A 16,962-nucleotide genomic window follows, 5' to 3' on the forward strand; every position below is an offset into this window, starting at 1 on the left:
TATGGAACCTGCAGGGAGGTGAATGTGTGGAGTGGGGGGTGGGAGGTGCAGGCGAGTTGCAAGAGCTGGGGAGGGAGCTCTCAGAGATGGGGGTGGAGCTGTGAGACTTGAGGCTTTCGGATTGACAAAAGGTATTTTCTAAGCAGAAGGTACTTCTGGCCTAGATTAGAGAGAGAATCACTAAGGGATTTCTCTGGCAGCGAAAGCTGACCAAGGCTCCAGCCCCCTCTCGGAGTGTTATCATCGTCAGTGCTTTCCAGTCTTCCTGCTGGAGCTCTGCCCTTTGGGCTTAGTCAGTCAGGTCAAGGCAAGCAGCACCCTGTCTTTCTGTCCGGGGTAGCCACTTCCCTCTTGTCTCAGTGTATTTCCTTTTTATCTGCACTTCTCAGTATAGGAGCCACCAGCTATAGCTACAACGGCTGTTTACTTTTAAACTTAATTAAAAATAAATACAGTTTGTAAATATGTGGTGTGATGGATGTGTTAATTACCTTGATGGTGGGAATCCCTTCACGGTGTATACATATATCAAGTCACATTGAACACTTTAAATATATTACAGTTTTATTTGTCATTTATACCTCAATGAAACTGAAAAAAGAAAAGAAGGTACATTTCTTGTAGACAACACACACACTCAAAGTAAGTAGAATTTAAAATTCCGTTACTCATTCATGGTGACCCCATGTCAAGTGCTTAGTGGCCACTTGTGCCAGTGGTTCCTGTGTCGGGCAGTGCAGGAGTAGACATGTCCATTATCATAGAAAGTTCTAATTGGATAGCACTGTTAGGGAATAAGCTTTCCTTTCATGAGAAGTTGTTTTTGAGAATTTGATAAAAATAAGCAAATATTGTTAGTTTTAATTAATAGTGGGGGAAAATTTAAGCTGATTATGTTTTTTTGTTTGTTTGTTTTGGTTTTTTTTGCGGTACGCGGGCCTCTCACTGTTGTGGCCTCTCCCGTTGCGGAGCACAGGCTCCGGACGCGCAGGCTCAGCGGCCATGGCTCACAGGCCCAGCCGCTCTGCGGCATGTGGGATCTTCCCAGACCGGGGCACGAACCCGTGTCCCCTGCATCGGCAGGTGGACTCTCAACCACTGTGCCACCAGGGAAGCCCTAAGCTGATTATGTTTTATTTTTGTGCTCTCTGATTCAAAATATATTGGTACTTGCTGATGTATCTGATTATATGAAAGTGGGCACAGTTTCCTTTCGGCCAAAATTATAGTTAATATTACCTAAAATGAAAATTTCCTTTTTATGTGAAATGGAAGGGATCCTGGAAATACAAATATAGGCAGATCGTTTTTTACTGGGAGAATTATGTTGATTCTTTGAGGAGTGTCATAAAATGCATTGAGCACAGATGAATTCTGTTTATGCACTGCTGTGTTTTGCCTTGCAGATATTTTTGTTGATTGTCTTCATGTGTATAACCTTACTGATCGCCAGCCTCATCTGCCTTACTCTACCAGGTATGAGGTTATCCTAGCTCTCTGCTAATGACATCATGAAAAGATGCTTTGTTTTAAAAGGGTATGTCTTGCTGACATGTGATCTTCCATCACATATAAACTTGAAGTAGTTATCCCCATTTTTATTGAATATGGGATACTGTTCTCTATAGGGCTCTGCGTTTCATTGGACTCATTTGTATCGGAGCAGAGGGGGACAGAGTCAATATACAATTTATGATTAATTTTTGGAAGTAAAGTACTTGTGGTCACTCATTTTATATAGACGTTTTCTTATTGCAGTGTGGGTTCTCAAAAAGTTGTCTGGGATTTGCTTCAAAGCGTTCTGGGGGTGGGGAAGTAGGCAAAACTATAGAAGATGTTAAGATTGGCTGTGAATTGATAATTTTTGAAACTGGGTGATTGAGTACAAAGGATTTTATTATAGAATTTTCTCTGCCTGGGTATATGTTGAAATTTTTCATGAACTTTTTTTTATAAAAAATTTTTCAGCATTTTAAAATAAAAATGTATGCATAAAAAAAAAGTCATCTGTGTGGCTTAAGTCATTTTTTTCAAGCTAGTGTTTTGATGTTAATTATGTTTGCCTTCATTATGTAGTTATCTTTCCAATCCACTGCATGCTATTGCTAGAGACCTTTATGAAGCCAGGCTATTTCCCTTTATCACCTGGTAATCATAAGTACTAATCGCTAAATTTCAGCTAAACAGGGTTTCTTCATCTAACAAGTAAGAAGCTGTCGATGAATATAGTAGTTTGTCATCTTCTGCAGAGGTCAGGGGTAGATGGGGGTGGAGTCCAAAGCCAGTGACAAAGTGTCAGAAACAACTTGCTGCCCCCTCCCCCCGCCGCCTCCTAGCTAGTGTTATAGCAAGCCAGAAGATTCTGAATCATACTGATACGTGTTAGCCACTTAAATAATCAAGTGAAGATAATTTTCAGGTCTTATCAAGCCTGTACATGTTATTGAGTTAGTGTCTTGATTATAGCACTAACTCAGTATAACTTTATAAATCAAATTTGTATTAAATACTTGAGTTTTCCCATGAGGGCTAAGGCTGGGGAAGAGCAGCTAGTTAATTTCAAGTGAGGTTTCTTAAAAAAAAAAGAATAGTTTCTAATTTGTAAGAGTTGTGATTCACCTTAAACTGGTAAAAATAAAGTTGTGTTGTTTTTCACTGTTTCTGCACAATGATTTTTGACCGTGAGAACTTTGCTCTTAAGTTCACTACTCAGACCTCAGCTGTTAAAAAGACAAAGTCTAGTTAACTATTGGGTGCAGTGTAGTAAACATTGTTGAGAAAACTCAGCTTTTGAACTTTGGACAGCTTTACATTTGTGATTTTTATGTTCCATTTTCATGTTTTTATCAGAAATAGTAAAAAGTTAACAAAAGAAGGAAACCTAGTTTTAGTGCTTGAATTTGGCAATACAGGTACATTAATTTCGTTAAAGATTGTTAAGTAAATATTTCCCTGTTAATCCAGTCCCACCATCTAGTGGAAGGAATGCAGTTATGTTTAATCATAGAAATGCTTTTGTCATAGTACACATTTAAGGTGGTGAGGATGCTGTTTTCCCCATAGGTTACTTTATTGTAGCTGCATTTTAGCTAATGTTAAGTTACTGCAAACTAGAAACTAACCCTGACCTCTCAAAAACACTTTAGAAGTATGTGAAGTATGGAATGAAAAGCAGCCTTTAAATTTTTTTTTTCTATTTTATTTTTGGCTGCGTTGCATCTTCATTGTTACGCACAGGCTTTTCTCTAGTTGTGGCGAGGGGGGGGCTACTCTTCGTTGCGGTGCGCAGGCTTCTCATTGTGGTGGCCTCTCTTGTTGCAGAGCACGGGTTCCAGTAGTTGTGCCACATGGGCTCTAGAGCACAGGCTCAGTAGTTGTGGTGCATAGGCTTAGTTGCTCCGCGGCATGTGGGATCTTCCCGGACCAGGGCTCGAACCTGTGTCCCCTGCATTGGCAGGCGGATTCCCAACCACTGTGCCACCAGGGAAGCCTTAAATTTTTAAAAACCAACCGAAAAAGAACAACAAAGAATCTTGGAGTAGAAATATGTATATATAGAATGCTAGACGTTTTTACTGAATTATCAGTGGTATTTTTATATCTTTAACATGCACGTGTGTTTATTTCATGTAGATAAATACTTAACATGTATTTGTCTTCAAAAAATGAGTTATCTTCATATCCAAGCTGTCTGTGAGATTGCAAAGAAGTGTGTAACGTTATCAGCACTGTGGCTTGTAAACCTGACTGTTGGGGTGGTTTAGCTTGACTGGAGGCAGTGTGCGTCCGCGGTCAAGAGCATGAGCTCTGTCCTGTAGACAGGAGTTCACATTCAGCCTCCGCCCTTGTGTGACCTTGCTTGGGCAAGGTTCTGTTGCTGAGCCTCGGTTTCTTAGTCTTCAGAGTGGAGGTCATTGCTGCTTGCAGGGTTGTTGGGAGGATTAATGAGAAAATGTATGGAACATGTTCAGCACAGCCACTAGCTCCTTTTAGACATTGAAAGGTAACAGGTAAGTACTGTATTAAGGAGAAAAAGACACTGGAAATGGAGTCTTCCTTTTTTCTCCAGCCTTATTAAGATAAGTAACCATGTAAAGAAAGTTACTATATAAATGATCTTGACTGGTAGTTAGATTTTTGTGGGTACATTGTGGAGTTTATTTGTAATAACTCTTTGTGTGAGGCAGTCCCTTAGACAACTTTCACATGTTTCCTAAGTTTCATTATATTTAGATCTTAATTTTTTTCCTAAGAAAAACTAGTGTGGTATTTTGTTAATGTGCCCACTTCTGATTAAATAAGCTTAGTTTTCTATCTTAATGAATGACCCAATTGAAAGAAAGTTACTCTAAATTATTTGTAATGTTCCTAAATGTTAAAAGTATTGACAACACAAATAATAGAAAGTAAATTTTCCATTTTTGGCCTGTTATGTGCATAATGATTTCATTTGATAATACAGACAATAAAAATAACACCCCCCTCAAGTGGTTTCAGTCCCCAAAGAACAAGTAATTGGCCTGGCAAGTCAGAATGCATGTCACAGGAGAGCTCATCCCCAGTGACTTACTGTGGTCTGGTTGTATCTTAGTCAAATAATTACATTCTTTTGAATTTGGGGGGTTTTGTTTTTATTTTGTTGGTTTGCTTTTAACAAAGACACTGATATATCAAAATATGATGTCTCTTTAATAATGACTTAAAATGACTAAAATTTTTGAAAATACTAGTAGTACAACATTGACATCAAGATTAGAGTTCTCTTTACATGACTACATGTGTAATATATCAGCTTTTCTATTTTCAGTATTTGCTGGCCGTTGGTTAATGTCATTTTGGACGGGGACTGCCAAAATCCATGAGCTCTACACAGCTGCTTGTGGTCTCTATGTTTGTTGGCTAACCATCAGGGCGGTGACAGTGCTGGTGGCATGGATGCCACAGGGACGCAGAGTGATCTTCCAGAAGGTTAAGGAGTGGTCCCTTATGGTAGGTTTTCCTAATACAGACTGATCTTGTCTGACAGGAGTAGTGAATATTTTTCCAGTAATTTCTTTTAATCTTTTCACTTTTGTTTCTTCACTGTGTTGATAGAGTCAAGAGAGTTGAGTTTTTTGAATTAGAAAGAGTGTTCCTTTAAGACAGTAGTTTTCTGGTTCATTCTGAGAAATATAGTCAGATGTATTTGAGGGTTAAAAGAAAATCATGCTATTAAATGATCCGGTAAGGCCCTTGAGTAATAAGATATTCTGTAGAAATTAAAATCAATTTGTTTAAGTAGAAATTTCCTTTAATGATATTTTTTCTAAAATCTGATTGAAAAAAGATTTTTTAATACATCAAATGTTGACTTCAGGATTAAGTCAGTGTTTTTCACATAAATGGGAAATTGTGTGGTAATTTACTGATTGATCATAATGTTGGCTATGACTGGTAAATATGTTGAGGTCACTGCTTTATGCCTTTTCATTTGTATAATTAACTCTGGTTTTGTATCTGAATTTATATCTTGATTTCACTGAAAGTTTAATAGCTGTTTAATATTAATGTTGAAAGAAAAACATAGGAGATTCATTGTATATTAAGAATGGAGGGAGTTGATTGCTGTGTAATCCATAAGATGAGACACTTACCTATATTTAAAATACAGAAACTAGCTAGTACCACTTTTCATTTGATATTCTTCCATATCATGTTGCCATGTGAAGAAGTAGGTACTGCCTCAATGCACACCATTTTTAATCTCTTGCTGTTGAAATGAATGTGCTTACTGAGGCTCCCTTAAGAAAAAGGGACATCAAGGCCACTTTAAAAACTGATTTCTTTGTCAGGATTTCATAGTGGCTCTTGCATGTTATCTCTTCTCTTTGTGTCTACTTTATTTTCATTTTGCCACTTTGTCCAAATTCTAGAGCTGTGTTAATAGAATAGCCCTGTGGCTAATGGCTACCATATTGCACAACACAGATACAGGACATTTCTGTCATCATAGTAAGCTCTGTTGGACTGTACTGTTTTCAGGGGAGCTAATTTGATCAACTTGGTAATTACCTTAACTGGGGTTATGCAGAGCCCTTCAACTATACCAGTCCATCTCAGGGGTCACAGATCAGCCTGTGGGTGGACCACCACTGGATCAGGGGCCTGGGACAACCAGTAGCTTTTCATGGACAAACAAAAGCCTACTCCTGAGACTGAGATTGAGAAAAGCAGCAAAGCCACCTGATTAATATATGTAATAAAATGAATTTCCTATAATTTTGTAGCAGTAATGCATAGTAATTTCATGTTTTTGTTATAGCTTGAGTTTTTATAGTTACACATTCAGATTTCATTTAAACGTGTAACATAAAATGTAAGTTGTTTAAGGTATATATTCGTTCTGTTAGGCATCAGGTCAAAGAAGAGTAAATTTCCACATGAGATAAAGAGCTTGGCTTAAAAGTCATAGAGTCTCTAATGACAAGGCTTTTCATTCCCTGATAGATAATGAAGACCGTGATAGTTGCAGTGCTGCTGGCTGGAGTCGTCCCGCTTCTTCTGGGGCTTCTGTTTGAGCTGGTTATTGTTGCCCCCCTGAGGGTTCCTTTGGATCAGACTCCTCTTTTTTACCCATGGCAGGTAAGTGTGTATCTTTTGCTCATGATATTTCTTTATGTATTTGGAATCAGAAAAATTCTTAATTGTTTAAAGTGATTTTAAGCAGTTTGTTTAGGAAGATTCCTTACTTTTTTCTATTGTAGGAACTCATAAAATCGATTAGATAATGCATTTTAGCTTTTGAAATATGCAGGTCATGCAACACCTTTAAAATACCTTACTTTATAGGTTTAAAATGTCACTATAGGCTTCACCAGTGTGTAAAGATACAAACTAATGTGTTGAACTTTTCACTTTTAGGTAGGGTGAGATACCTTGCTCCTTTTGGCTTTGAGACTCGAAGTAATAACTTACCCTTTTGAAAAATTGCAGCATTTTTTCCCACAAAGTCACAGGCTTATTAAAAAGAGCATTCTGAGGGAACCTATGCAGGTCACAGCAAAGGCCTTAAAATGCTCACAGAAAAAGAAATTTAACTTTTCTGTCATACTTAGAGCCTGAAGTTAATGTCATAGACCTCAAGTTTTTAAGAGATGTTAGGAGAAAGAGCTAGGTATTGACTTCAGTCATTCAAAGGCTTTTCAGCCTTGTTTTAAAAATCTCCTTTTAGTAGATTATGATGAATTTTTCAGAAATGAAAATTGTCCTCTACTTTCCAGATGAAGAACCCCCATAAACTTCATCTAACAGCAAATATTTACTTGAATTCTTTAATGTACATCCAAACCCTGTACTGTATAACTGAGATGGAAATGAGACTAATGCAGGAACTTCTTGGGGACCTTAAAGGCTGGTGGGAAAGATGGTTACTGTGCTGTGATTGGGGCAAGCACAAGAAGCACTGCATCGTGTGGGAGAGGCATCTACCCAGCTTGGGGGCTTCAGGTGCGGTCTTCTGCAGGAGATAATGTCTAGGACAGCACGATAGAGTGCGGAGGAGTGGGTGAGAAAGGAAGAAGTGTATTCCAGGAGGGAGCGAGTGGGCAGACTTTGAAGTGAGACAGAGCATACGACATAGGGGACCTCCTCTCATCCGGTGTGCTCATAGATTAGAATCAGAGTGAAAAGGAGCAAGAAAGGGGAATCGTTAAGCATATATGACGCCTTTCTGTAGGAGCTGCATTGCAGTGTAGTCTAATAGCATCAGTGATTGAAGTAAGGCTGTTTTTCACAGAATAATGCCCGCAATAAAGGTAGAAGAATTAACAATTAATTAGGAAAGTTACTGTTTTGCAATAATTAACAAAATAATTGATTCTAAGGATTGTCAATGGATTCTGAACCTATCAGGTGAAAGTCGATGGTTCTTTAGCTACTGTGCTGCAATAGCAAGTTACCTTGCAGCTCCAGCTTACCGGCATAAAACAACCATTTATTTTGTCCACAGAATCTGTGGATCAGATATTAAGACAGGGTATATTGGCTTGTGTCTGTTTCATGTTATCTGGAGTCTCATCTGGGAAGGCTCAGTGGCTGAGTGTGATCTGACAGCCTTATTAGCTGGCATCATTTGGAGACGTCATCACTCATGTGTGAGAGTTGGTGCTGGTTATTGGTTGCACCGTATCTGGGCTATTGGCTGGAGCCCCTGGATGTACTTGAGCTTTTTTACAGCTTGGTAGCCTCAAGGCACTTGGGCTTCTTACAAACAAGGCAGACTTGCATCACTTTTTATGACCTTTTCTCAGAAGTCCTGCAGCGTTGCTCTTCACTACATTCTGCTGGGTATGAGCAAGTCACAGTTTGGCCTGGATTTAAGGGAAGGGGATATAGACCCCTACCACTCCACGGGAGAAGGATTTGCAGTCATGTTTTGATGCCACTACAGTGCAGAAGTGGTTGTTTGCATGGTGACAAAGTGTCACCTTACAGATTACTTGCTACCTCAGAGGGAAACACAACTTTATAGGGGAGGGGTCAGGCAGATGCTACCGTAACCCAAGAGATCACTGCAGATGTGGCAAACAGATGGCATACGCCTCCTGAGGTTGTGCAGTACGCGGCACTGAAAACGAGCAAAACAGCCCCTGGGGTCCAGGAGCTAGGCCTCCTGCTGAATGTGAACAATTGACAGAACATCAGCATCACACAAGGCCACTCTGTGACCAAGATGGATCAAGACAAACTCAAGACCCCTCCATAATCATGTCTGAACGCAGGCAAAACATGAGTATTGTTCAAACCACAAAAATGCCCCAACATGCCAGTACCCTGGCTGACATGATTGGCTGCTCCTTTGTTTGCTACTACAGTTTGATTAGCCTCAGCCTGTCCCTTCTTCTGGATAAGATTTATTAAGATACCCAATTATAGATTACCTGTACTTTCTACTTAGCATCTGGAATAGAGCAAAGCCCTGCTTCCTTAAATCCTCCCCAAATCACCTCACACAAGCCAGGAAACTGTAATAAGCCTTTTCTAACACTCTTACTAAGGGCTCCAACTTCCCCATACTGTTTGTTCTCCCTCACTGCATTGAGTAGTGATGCAGCTTGTTCACTTATACCTGTGTTCCTGGTGGTCTTGACAGTGCCCAACATTGTGACCTTGGAGAATTATTTGAAATTATTCAATTTTAAGAATGCTTATATGTTATGACTCATCAGTTTTCACTTTTCAGAATATCCTGCAAAGAAACATTTACATGTGTGCAGGAGACATGAACAGGGTTCTTCTATTATATAATTTTTTACCATGTCAAAAATATTAGAAGCAACCCAGATGTCCATCAATAGAGAATGACTAAATAAAATGTGATATATCTTTGCTTTTGAATCCAGTGCCGCAGTTAAAAAGAAGGAAGTAGAGCTGTGTATTTCTTCGCTTGTTTGTATTTTTGTTTTGCTATATGTTTTGATATAGATAGCTCTCAGACGTGGTTTTTTTTTTTTTTTTTTTTTGCGGTACGCGAGCCTCTCACTGTTATGGCCTCTCCCGTTGGGAAGCACAGGCTCCGGACGCACAGGCTCAGCGGCCATGGCTCACGGGCCCAGCCGCTCCCAGGCATGTGGGATCTTCCCGGACTGGGGCACGAACCCGTGTCCCCTGCATCAGCAGGCAGACTCTCAACCACTGCGCCACCAGGGAAGCCCTCACGTGTTTTTGAGTAGGGGAAAAACACAACTTGCAAACAGAGTGTGCAGCATGGTATCCTTAATATTCTGGATAAAATCCCAAAGTTTGAGAGAACAGCTTGCTTTTTGTCCATCCCTGACTCGAAGCTGCTTGCCTTTCCTGCGTCAAGTGACTACAGACCTATGGGAGGCTGGACTCTTTTTTAATTCTAGCAGAGGAGCTAGTGTGGTATGTCTTCTTTTGTGGGAAAGGACTGGAAAGCAGTGGATCTTGAAAGAGCTGGAACCTCAGTGATCTGTGGACCTCCTCAGGTGAACATTAACCTCACTTGGGTGCCTTCTGGACTCCCAAAGGCCAAGAGAAAGCTGAGTTGGTGGTTGAATCTTCCCTGCTTGTGAGCCTGGAAAGATAGAGAAAAAAGCAAGGAGGATTTCTCCATGTTCTTATTTGGGAATTGTTGGCTTGCTATCCCAGAGGTCTAACAGGCTAAAGATCCTTTTGCAGCCCTTTAGGATATTCTCAATCCGAGCCTCTGAACCACATTGAGCCAACAGAGAAAAATAACACATGTTTTATGTAAGGGGGGCCCAGCAGCCACAGAAAGGAAGGCCAGGCAGAGCCATCAGAACACATGCCCGGTGATGGAGAACTGCTTGCAGAGCCGTGAGCATCCAAATAGAAGAATAAAAACACAGGGGTATGTGGGCATGCACACACAATAGCAGCCATAAAACAGAGTGAAATCGTCGTGATGTTACATAGCGTGGATTTCAAACAAATTCAGTAAATGAATTAAAGATGTGGCTAGTCAGATTGGAGGCCTGGAAGACTGATGCACAGAGCAAAACTGAAGAATAGGAAATTGAGGGGAGAGGAAGAGTCTTGGAGGTTACACCCAGGAGACTTAATATAGCCATAATAAGGGTTCTGCAATGCAAAAATATGAGGCAACATTGAAACAAAAATAGGAGACAGCATTGAAACAAAAATAGACATTTTTAACTAAATTGAAGAAAGAACTGATCTGTAGGTTGAAGGACATCATCAGGTTTGGTGAAAAGAAAATTGATGAGAAAAATGCATATTTGGGCACATCTTGGTAAAATTTCTGAATTAAATCACAAGCTTCAAAAAAAAGCATACTAGCAGTGGACTTTGCAGCACTGAAACCATAAGGTAGAAGGGCATTTAGAGACCATTGAGATAAAAGGGACAAAACCCAACCTTCCTATACCTAGAAAAAACGTCATTCACCCATTCGTCTGTCAGGATGAAGAGTGATATTTGAGATTATGCAAGAATTCAGTGCATGCATCAGCCTCCCACCCTATTTGAAGATGTTTTGGAAGACCAACCAACCAAACCAGAAAATCGGAACAGAACAGTATGAGCCAAATCCATATAAAACTGATACACATATTTCCTTTGGGACATACATGTATAGACATAGATCGGTGCATAAGGAAACAAACGTGGAAGGTACATACCAAATGTTAGCAGTGGTTATTGCTGGGGAGGGATCAGGATTTGGGCTGGTGGTCACAGAGGACTCCAGCCTTCTCTGGAAAGGTTTCAGTTTAATGTAAGAATAGATTTAAATGTTACTTGATACTTTTAAAACATACATGTATATATATATTTTTAAGATAAACAGAACCAGTTATGAAGGACGTTGTGTGCTGTGTTCAGGGTTGTAAGCACGGAGGTCTCCTTAAATGATCTGACTTGCACTTTAAGAGATCACTTAGGCAGTGGGAGTGGTGATCCCTTTGGCTGCCTGGTGGATAGTGAGGTGGGCAGGCCAGAGGCACAGCGGGGAGCTTGGCGTGACTGGGGAGGTCCTAGTAACAGCTCAGCAGAACTGCGAGCACACCCGGCTGGAAGCGCTCTGAGCCTTCAGGAGCCCAACTGGAAAAACAGCCCAAGGATGGTTTGATGAAATAAAGTCAGGGCACTGTTTTATTTATTTGCTTGTTCAGATCTCCATTAAACACTTTTCTTAGTTCTCTTGGGAAAATAATGTAGTTGTTTTTTTTTTTTTTTTTTTTTTTGAAAGACACAAGAATGAGTTTTGATAGAAACATTGAACTTGAGCTGTTGGGGAAAAAATTCCCTGGATTTTCCAGCGTATTTATTCTTCTGTGAAATCGTTACTAATCCAACAGAGTTTTTGTTTTGAAGTTAATAATGCAAGAAATAGCCTCTGTGCTGGGTTTATTGTTAAAAACAAACAAAAATCTGTTAAATGATTTTTATTATCCTAGGATTGGGCACTTGGAGTCCTGCATGCCAAAATCATTGCAGCTATAACATTGATGGGTCCTCAGTGGTGGCTGAAAACTGTAATTGAGCAGGTAAGCAAGTTTGGCTTATGGGACTCTTATTTTCCACGTTCCCACTTTTCTAAGTTTTATACATTTTCTTTAATGAGCATATGTAACTTTTTTTTTTTCTTTAAGGAGAAAGGCAGTTTACTCTTACACCATGAATTTTCATCAGCTACTCTTATCACTTCCCTTATCTGAAAGTTAACCAGTAGCTTAAAGTGCCTAGAACCCTGACTAAAGTAAAGGCAAAATTTAGCATATGTGCTTTTTTTTAGAGCAGGAGTTCTGATGAAGGCTTGGTAGTCAGTTTTGTAAGCCTGTAGTAAGGAAAAGAGGTTATTGTTCAAGGCAATAAATAAAGAAAATGGCAGGAAAAAAATAGATTTAAAAAAGCAGAGCTCTTTGGGAATATTTTAGCTATGTAACACCTAAGACAGTTTTGTGTTATGGAGCTATCATATAATGTGGTCATTGAGGTGATCACCTTGAAAAAAATAGATGGTACTTCTGTACTTTGGTAATAAGGCTAGGAAGTAGGATAATTCATTTTAGGAAGATTTCTTCCAAAGTAACCAACATAGTAGATTTTGGTACTTATTTCTTTTAAGTTTTAGTTACCTAAAGAATGGACTTATGGACAACCCTCTTGTCCTTAGGGCAGCATCAAATTAATAAGGTGTTACAGTTTTGTAGCACTGAAGGTATACCTCCTTTTGATGTATAGGAAATACAGTAGTTCTCAGCCCAGTATGCACAAGAAACTCACCCAACAATTTCTGTACTTGGAGATTTGTGAGGGTGGGGAGAGCCAGGGAATTGGTGTGTGTTTGCATGCATCTCTCAAGTGCGGGCTGATTCTGAAGTGAGATGGATTGCGGGCTGCGTGGCAGCATGTCCATTCACGATAGGAGTACAGACCAGTCCACTCTAGAGTTTCCAGATGAGACTCTGACCCTTGTGGAGAATAAGCATGAAGTTACACCTGGGGGCTGTGAAACACTGTTGATCTCTATAATATTTTGCTCTCTGATGCATTCTTTCTCATACATGTGTCTAAGTTTAAGTAAAATGATTGAGAAACACCGGGATGCCTTGCTGCATTAATTTAAATGCATTTGGGTTAAAAGGATTTTGGTGGGCCAGAGGGGACCTGTGGAGCGGTAAGCCTGTTGTCATTCACCTTGAAATGCTCTGGCCCACTTCTGAGGGACCTGGGGATTGGAGTTGCACCACACTGTGTGACTATGGGCCAGGAGAGGTTGAAGTGCTGGGGGAAAAACACAAACAACGCTCTGCTGTTTCGTCCCCTTCTGTATACCATCTTTATTTTCCATTATTCCCAAGATTTCCCCACTTCCATCCATTCTTTCCTCTGCAGTCCTATCCCGTAGAACTTTCTAGATGAGATGAAATATTTTAGAAATTCTTAAATTTAAAAAAAATTCACTGTAGAATTCTTTCATACTAAATTGTTCCATAAAATACCTTTCGATTTGTTGAAATTTAATTTATACAGGCTTTTTAGAAACATGCTTCCTGTTTATAATGTTTTCTTATATTCAGATAAAATGAATGCAATCTTGAGTAGTAACACAGGTCACTCTTAAACAATTTATGTATGAAGTTACTTCAAGTTGTGTAGTCTTCAACTAATATTATTGGATGCCATCTGGTATCGTATAGCACAAGGCTAGTGTAATTATTATTCTAGATTAGCATCTTATTATTTCATCTCTTAGCAGAGTTAACTGCAAAGTGTAAGGAAGTAAATGCATTTCTTTAAAAACTTATGGATACCATACTTATGTTTGTGTTCCAGAATTTGCCTTGACTTCTGAAAAAATAACAAGTTTGAATCTTTTGGGCTGGTAGATCCAGCTCCCTGTGCTTGAATTCAGCAGATTGCTCTGTTAACCTGGAGGAATTTGTCTTGTATCCTTATTCTCATTTTTTACCTCTATGTTTCAGGTTTACGCAAATGGCATCCGGAACATTGACCTTCAGTATATCATTCGGAAACTGGCAGCGCCAGTGATCTCTGTGCTCTTGCTTTCCCTGTGTGTACCTTATGTCATCGCGTCCGGCGTCGTTCCTTTACTTGGTGGGTAATGCTGGCTGAGGGCTTCAGAGAGCACCTTTATTCACATCATTACATTCTTGTCACTTATGGTATCAAAGGTTGCCTGGCTCCAAATGCTTTATTGTAAATATAAATCCAGCTAAAACAGTGATTTTAAAAGATGGTTTTTCTTAGATTTCACTAGTTAGGGCAAGATGAGGATCATAAAACGCTTTGGTACAGTTTTTTTCCCTAGGCAGGTGAGAAAGTATTGACATTTAAAAAAATATCCTTTAGCGTAAAAGAAAAACCAAAGAGGAGAAGCTAATTTGTGACACTTTAACATCTAGATATTATCAGCTATGTACTGAAGAATCCTCACACGACCTTAAAGCCAGCAATGTGTTCAGAATTATAAGCACAAAGTTTTCCCCTCCAAATCTTTTGCTTCTATTGAATTCCCTCTGTCAGTTACTAGCATTATCATCCAACAAGGTGTATAAGTCAGAAACCTTGAAGGTCATCCGTGTCACCTGAGGCTCTCTGCTCTTCATACTCAGCTGGGTTCCAAGTGCCTCTGATCTGACCTCTGGAACCCATTCTCTCATCTTTGGAGCCCTTGCCTGCAGCTCACGTTGAGATGAACATCAGCTCTCACCTTAACCTCAACCTCAGCAGCCTCTCGTCTGGTTGCCTTGTTTTGAACTCTACATCGCTAATTCATTCTCCACACTGCGGCCACGATGACCTTTCAGAAGAATAAATCTCGTTCATACCTTTTTGGTGAACATCCTTTTGTTGGTTCCTCTGTGCCTTTAGAACACAGTCCAGCTCCTCGGGATAGTTCACGAGGCTCTTCCTCTAGCTGGGGCTGGCTCCAGCTTGACGGCACTCCTTGCCTCACTCCACTTCATACAGGATGAGTTTCAGTTAAGCGCCCCTCCCCTCTTCTTAGGAAAAGGACATACTTTCATTCCACTGTCAGCCTTTATACACTTAGAGTTTTTCTTTTTTGGTTTTCCAGGTGTTACTGCGGAAATGCAAAATTTGGTCCACCGGCGGATTTATCCATTTTTACTGATGGTCGTGGTGTTGATGGGAATCTTGTCCTTCCAGGTCCGCCAGTTTAAGCGCCTTTATGAACATATTAAAAATGACAAGTAAGTCTAGACTTCATTTGTCTAGCTGCTTTTTGTTAAGATGTCTCATTTCTTAATTATTGTGTCTATTGTGATAAATCACAGGAGGGAAAAGTGCTCAGATTCTGGACGTATTTTGAGGTAGAATTGACAGGATTTGCTAACAGATTGGATGTAGAATGTGAAAAAGGGGGTTATCAGGACTTGGTTGGGTCAAGCAACTGGAAATACAGAGTTGTCATCTACGGAGATGAAAAAGACTGGGAGAAACCGGTTTGGGGAGGAAGAGTTCTTAATGTCCATTTGGAATAATTTTCAGTCTGTTTTCAAATGTTTTGGTCTGACAATATATTAAATAGTTTTAGATAAAAATAAGAAGCCTGCTTTAGGAATTAGCAGTGCCTGCCTAAGCCCTTCTTGCAGCCAAGGGCCATTGGGTTACTCTGACCATTGCTGAGAGAAGCTGTGAGGTTACTGCAGAAGCGTTGTGGCGCCCTCTGTTTTGAGGAAACTCTGCGACCTGACCTCTGAGAAATTGAGAACAGCCAAGGAAAACACCTTCTGGGGTAGCAGCCATTTGACCCTCCATGTCCTAATGGAAGGCTGAGTCCTCTTCTGCTTTAATGGCGCCTCACAGGAAGTAAGTTTGTAACTACCCATCCTGGTTTGCCCGGGAGAGTCCCAGTTTACACAGGCTGCCTGCGTGTCATTACTAACAGCGCCCCCTTTTACTCGTGAGTGCCGGCTTTGGGCGACAGATTATATGGTCACCTCATTTACTCTGAGGGCTCTTTAAGAGTAATATGTTTAAGAATGAAATTTAGAGAGTGTTCAGGGCTTCTCCAAAGCACTTACTGATGGTAATAAACACTAGAAGGCTTAGGCAGGCTGAGTATTAAGTTCTGTCAACCACGAAAGAATGGGGAGGGGCTTTCAGCGATGAAAGCCCTTTTCCCTCACTTCGCTTGTTTTGGCGGCACAGTCAGTCCGGCACCAGCGCAAAAGAGACACACCCTTGGGAGCTGCCTGCAGCCCAGTGCACTCTATTATCTTTCCCCACCGTTGCTTCGTTGCTTCGTGCAGAAAACCGTTGAACTCGGGCTCGACAGAGGGCGTGTCTTGTTCACCATTATACATCCACAGTGTATCTGCCACAGGGCTTGATCCCGAGGAGGTGCCAAGTGTGCGTGTGTGCGTGTGCGCTGTGGGCATGAGAGGCTGCTGGGGTAATAGAACTGGCTATGGGTTCAGAGTCTCGTTTTTCTGCCCCTGAGTTACTTTTCGGTTTGGGGCAAGTTTACCTTCCTTTTCTCTCTGTGCTTGCTATCTTGATGTGGTTTGTGATTACATGTGTGTCAGGTAGTGCCATGTGTATTATCATGTCAGATATTGCTCAGTTGTCATTGTTCAAAGAGTTTACAAATTCCTCACAAGTTGAAAAAACACCGGTTGGTTGGGGGACAGTGGGATAAGGAATGATTAACTTCAGGAAGAGAATCAAGAAGACAAAAAGAAAAGGGGTGAAACAGTGAGCTTGTGATGAAGAAGCAGTAGGGTTAGTGGAATGTTTTAAAAAGTGAAATGTTAAGCTTCTTGGCGTAAATTGCCAGAGTACCTCATGAGACCTGTTTGTCAACAGAAAAGTGATAGATGAAAGTCAGGGTGGAGGAAGTCACGGGGAAAAATAAAAGTTGCCACACGGAGCCCTCCACACATGCCAGGCCTTTGTTACCGAGGCTTTTGCCTGCTTTCTGTTTCTTAC

The 16,962-nt window shown here is 40.4% G+C and overlaps 1 protein-coding gene across 2 annotated transcripts in view; it reads left to right on the forward strand.

Annotated features, from left to right (window-relative positions):
- The window catches only part of MARCHF6 (membrane associated ring-CH-type finger 6), a 76,076-nt gene that overhangs the window by 54,239 nt on the left and 4,875 nt on the right, over nt 1–16,962 (forward strand). For both annotated transcript variants that reach the window (XM_060295654.2, XM_030856571.3), the window contains 6 exons: nt 1,407–1,476; nt 4,808–4,989; nt 6,487–6,621; nt 11,940–12,029; nt 13,971–14,103; nt 15,086–15,221. In XM_060295654.2, the coding sequence (XP_060151637.1) occupies nt 1,407–1,476; nt 4,808–4,989; nt 6,487–6,621; nt 11,940–12,029; nt 13,971–14,103; nt 15,086–15,221 (746 nt within the window). The remainder of the gene's footprint in view (nt 1–1,406; nt 1,477–4,807; nt 4,990–6,486; nt 6,622–11,939; nt 12,030–13,970; nt 14,104–15,085; nt 15,222–16,962) is intronic.

This window comes from Globicephala melas, chromosome 3 (genome assembly GCF_963455315.2).
Source record: "Globicephala melas chromosome 3, mGloMel1.2, whole genome shotgun sequence".
Lineage (NCBI taxonomy): Eukaryota > Metazoa > Chordata > Mammalia > Artiodactyla > Delphinidae > Globicephala > Globicephala melas.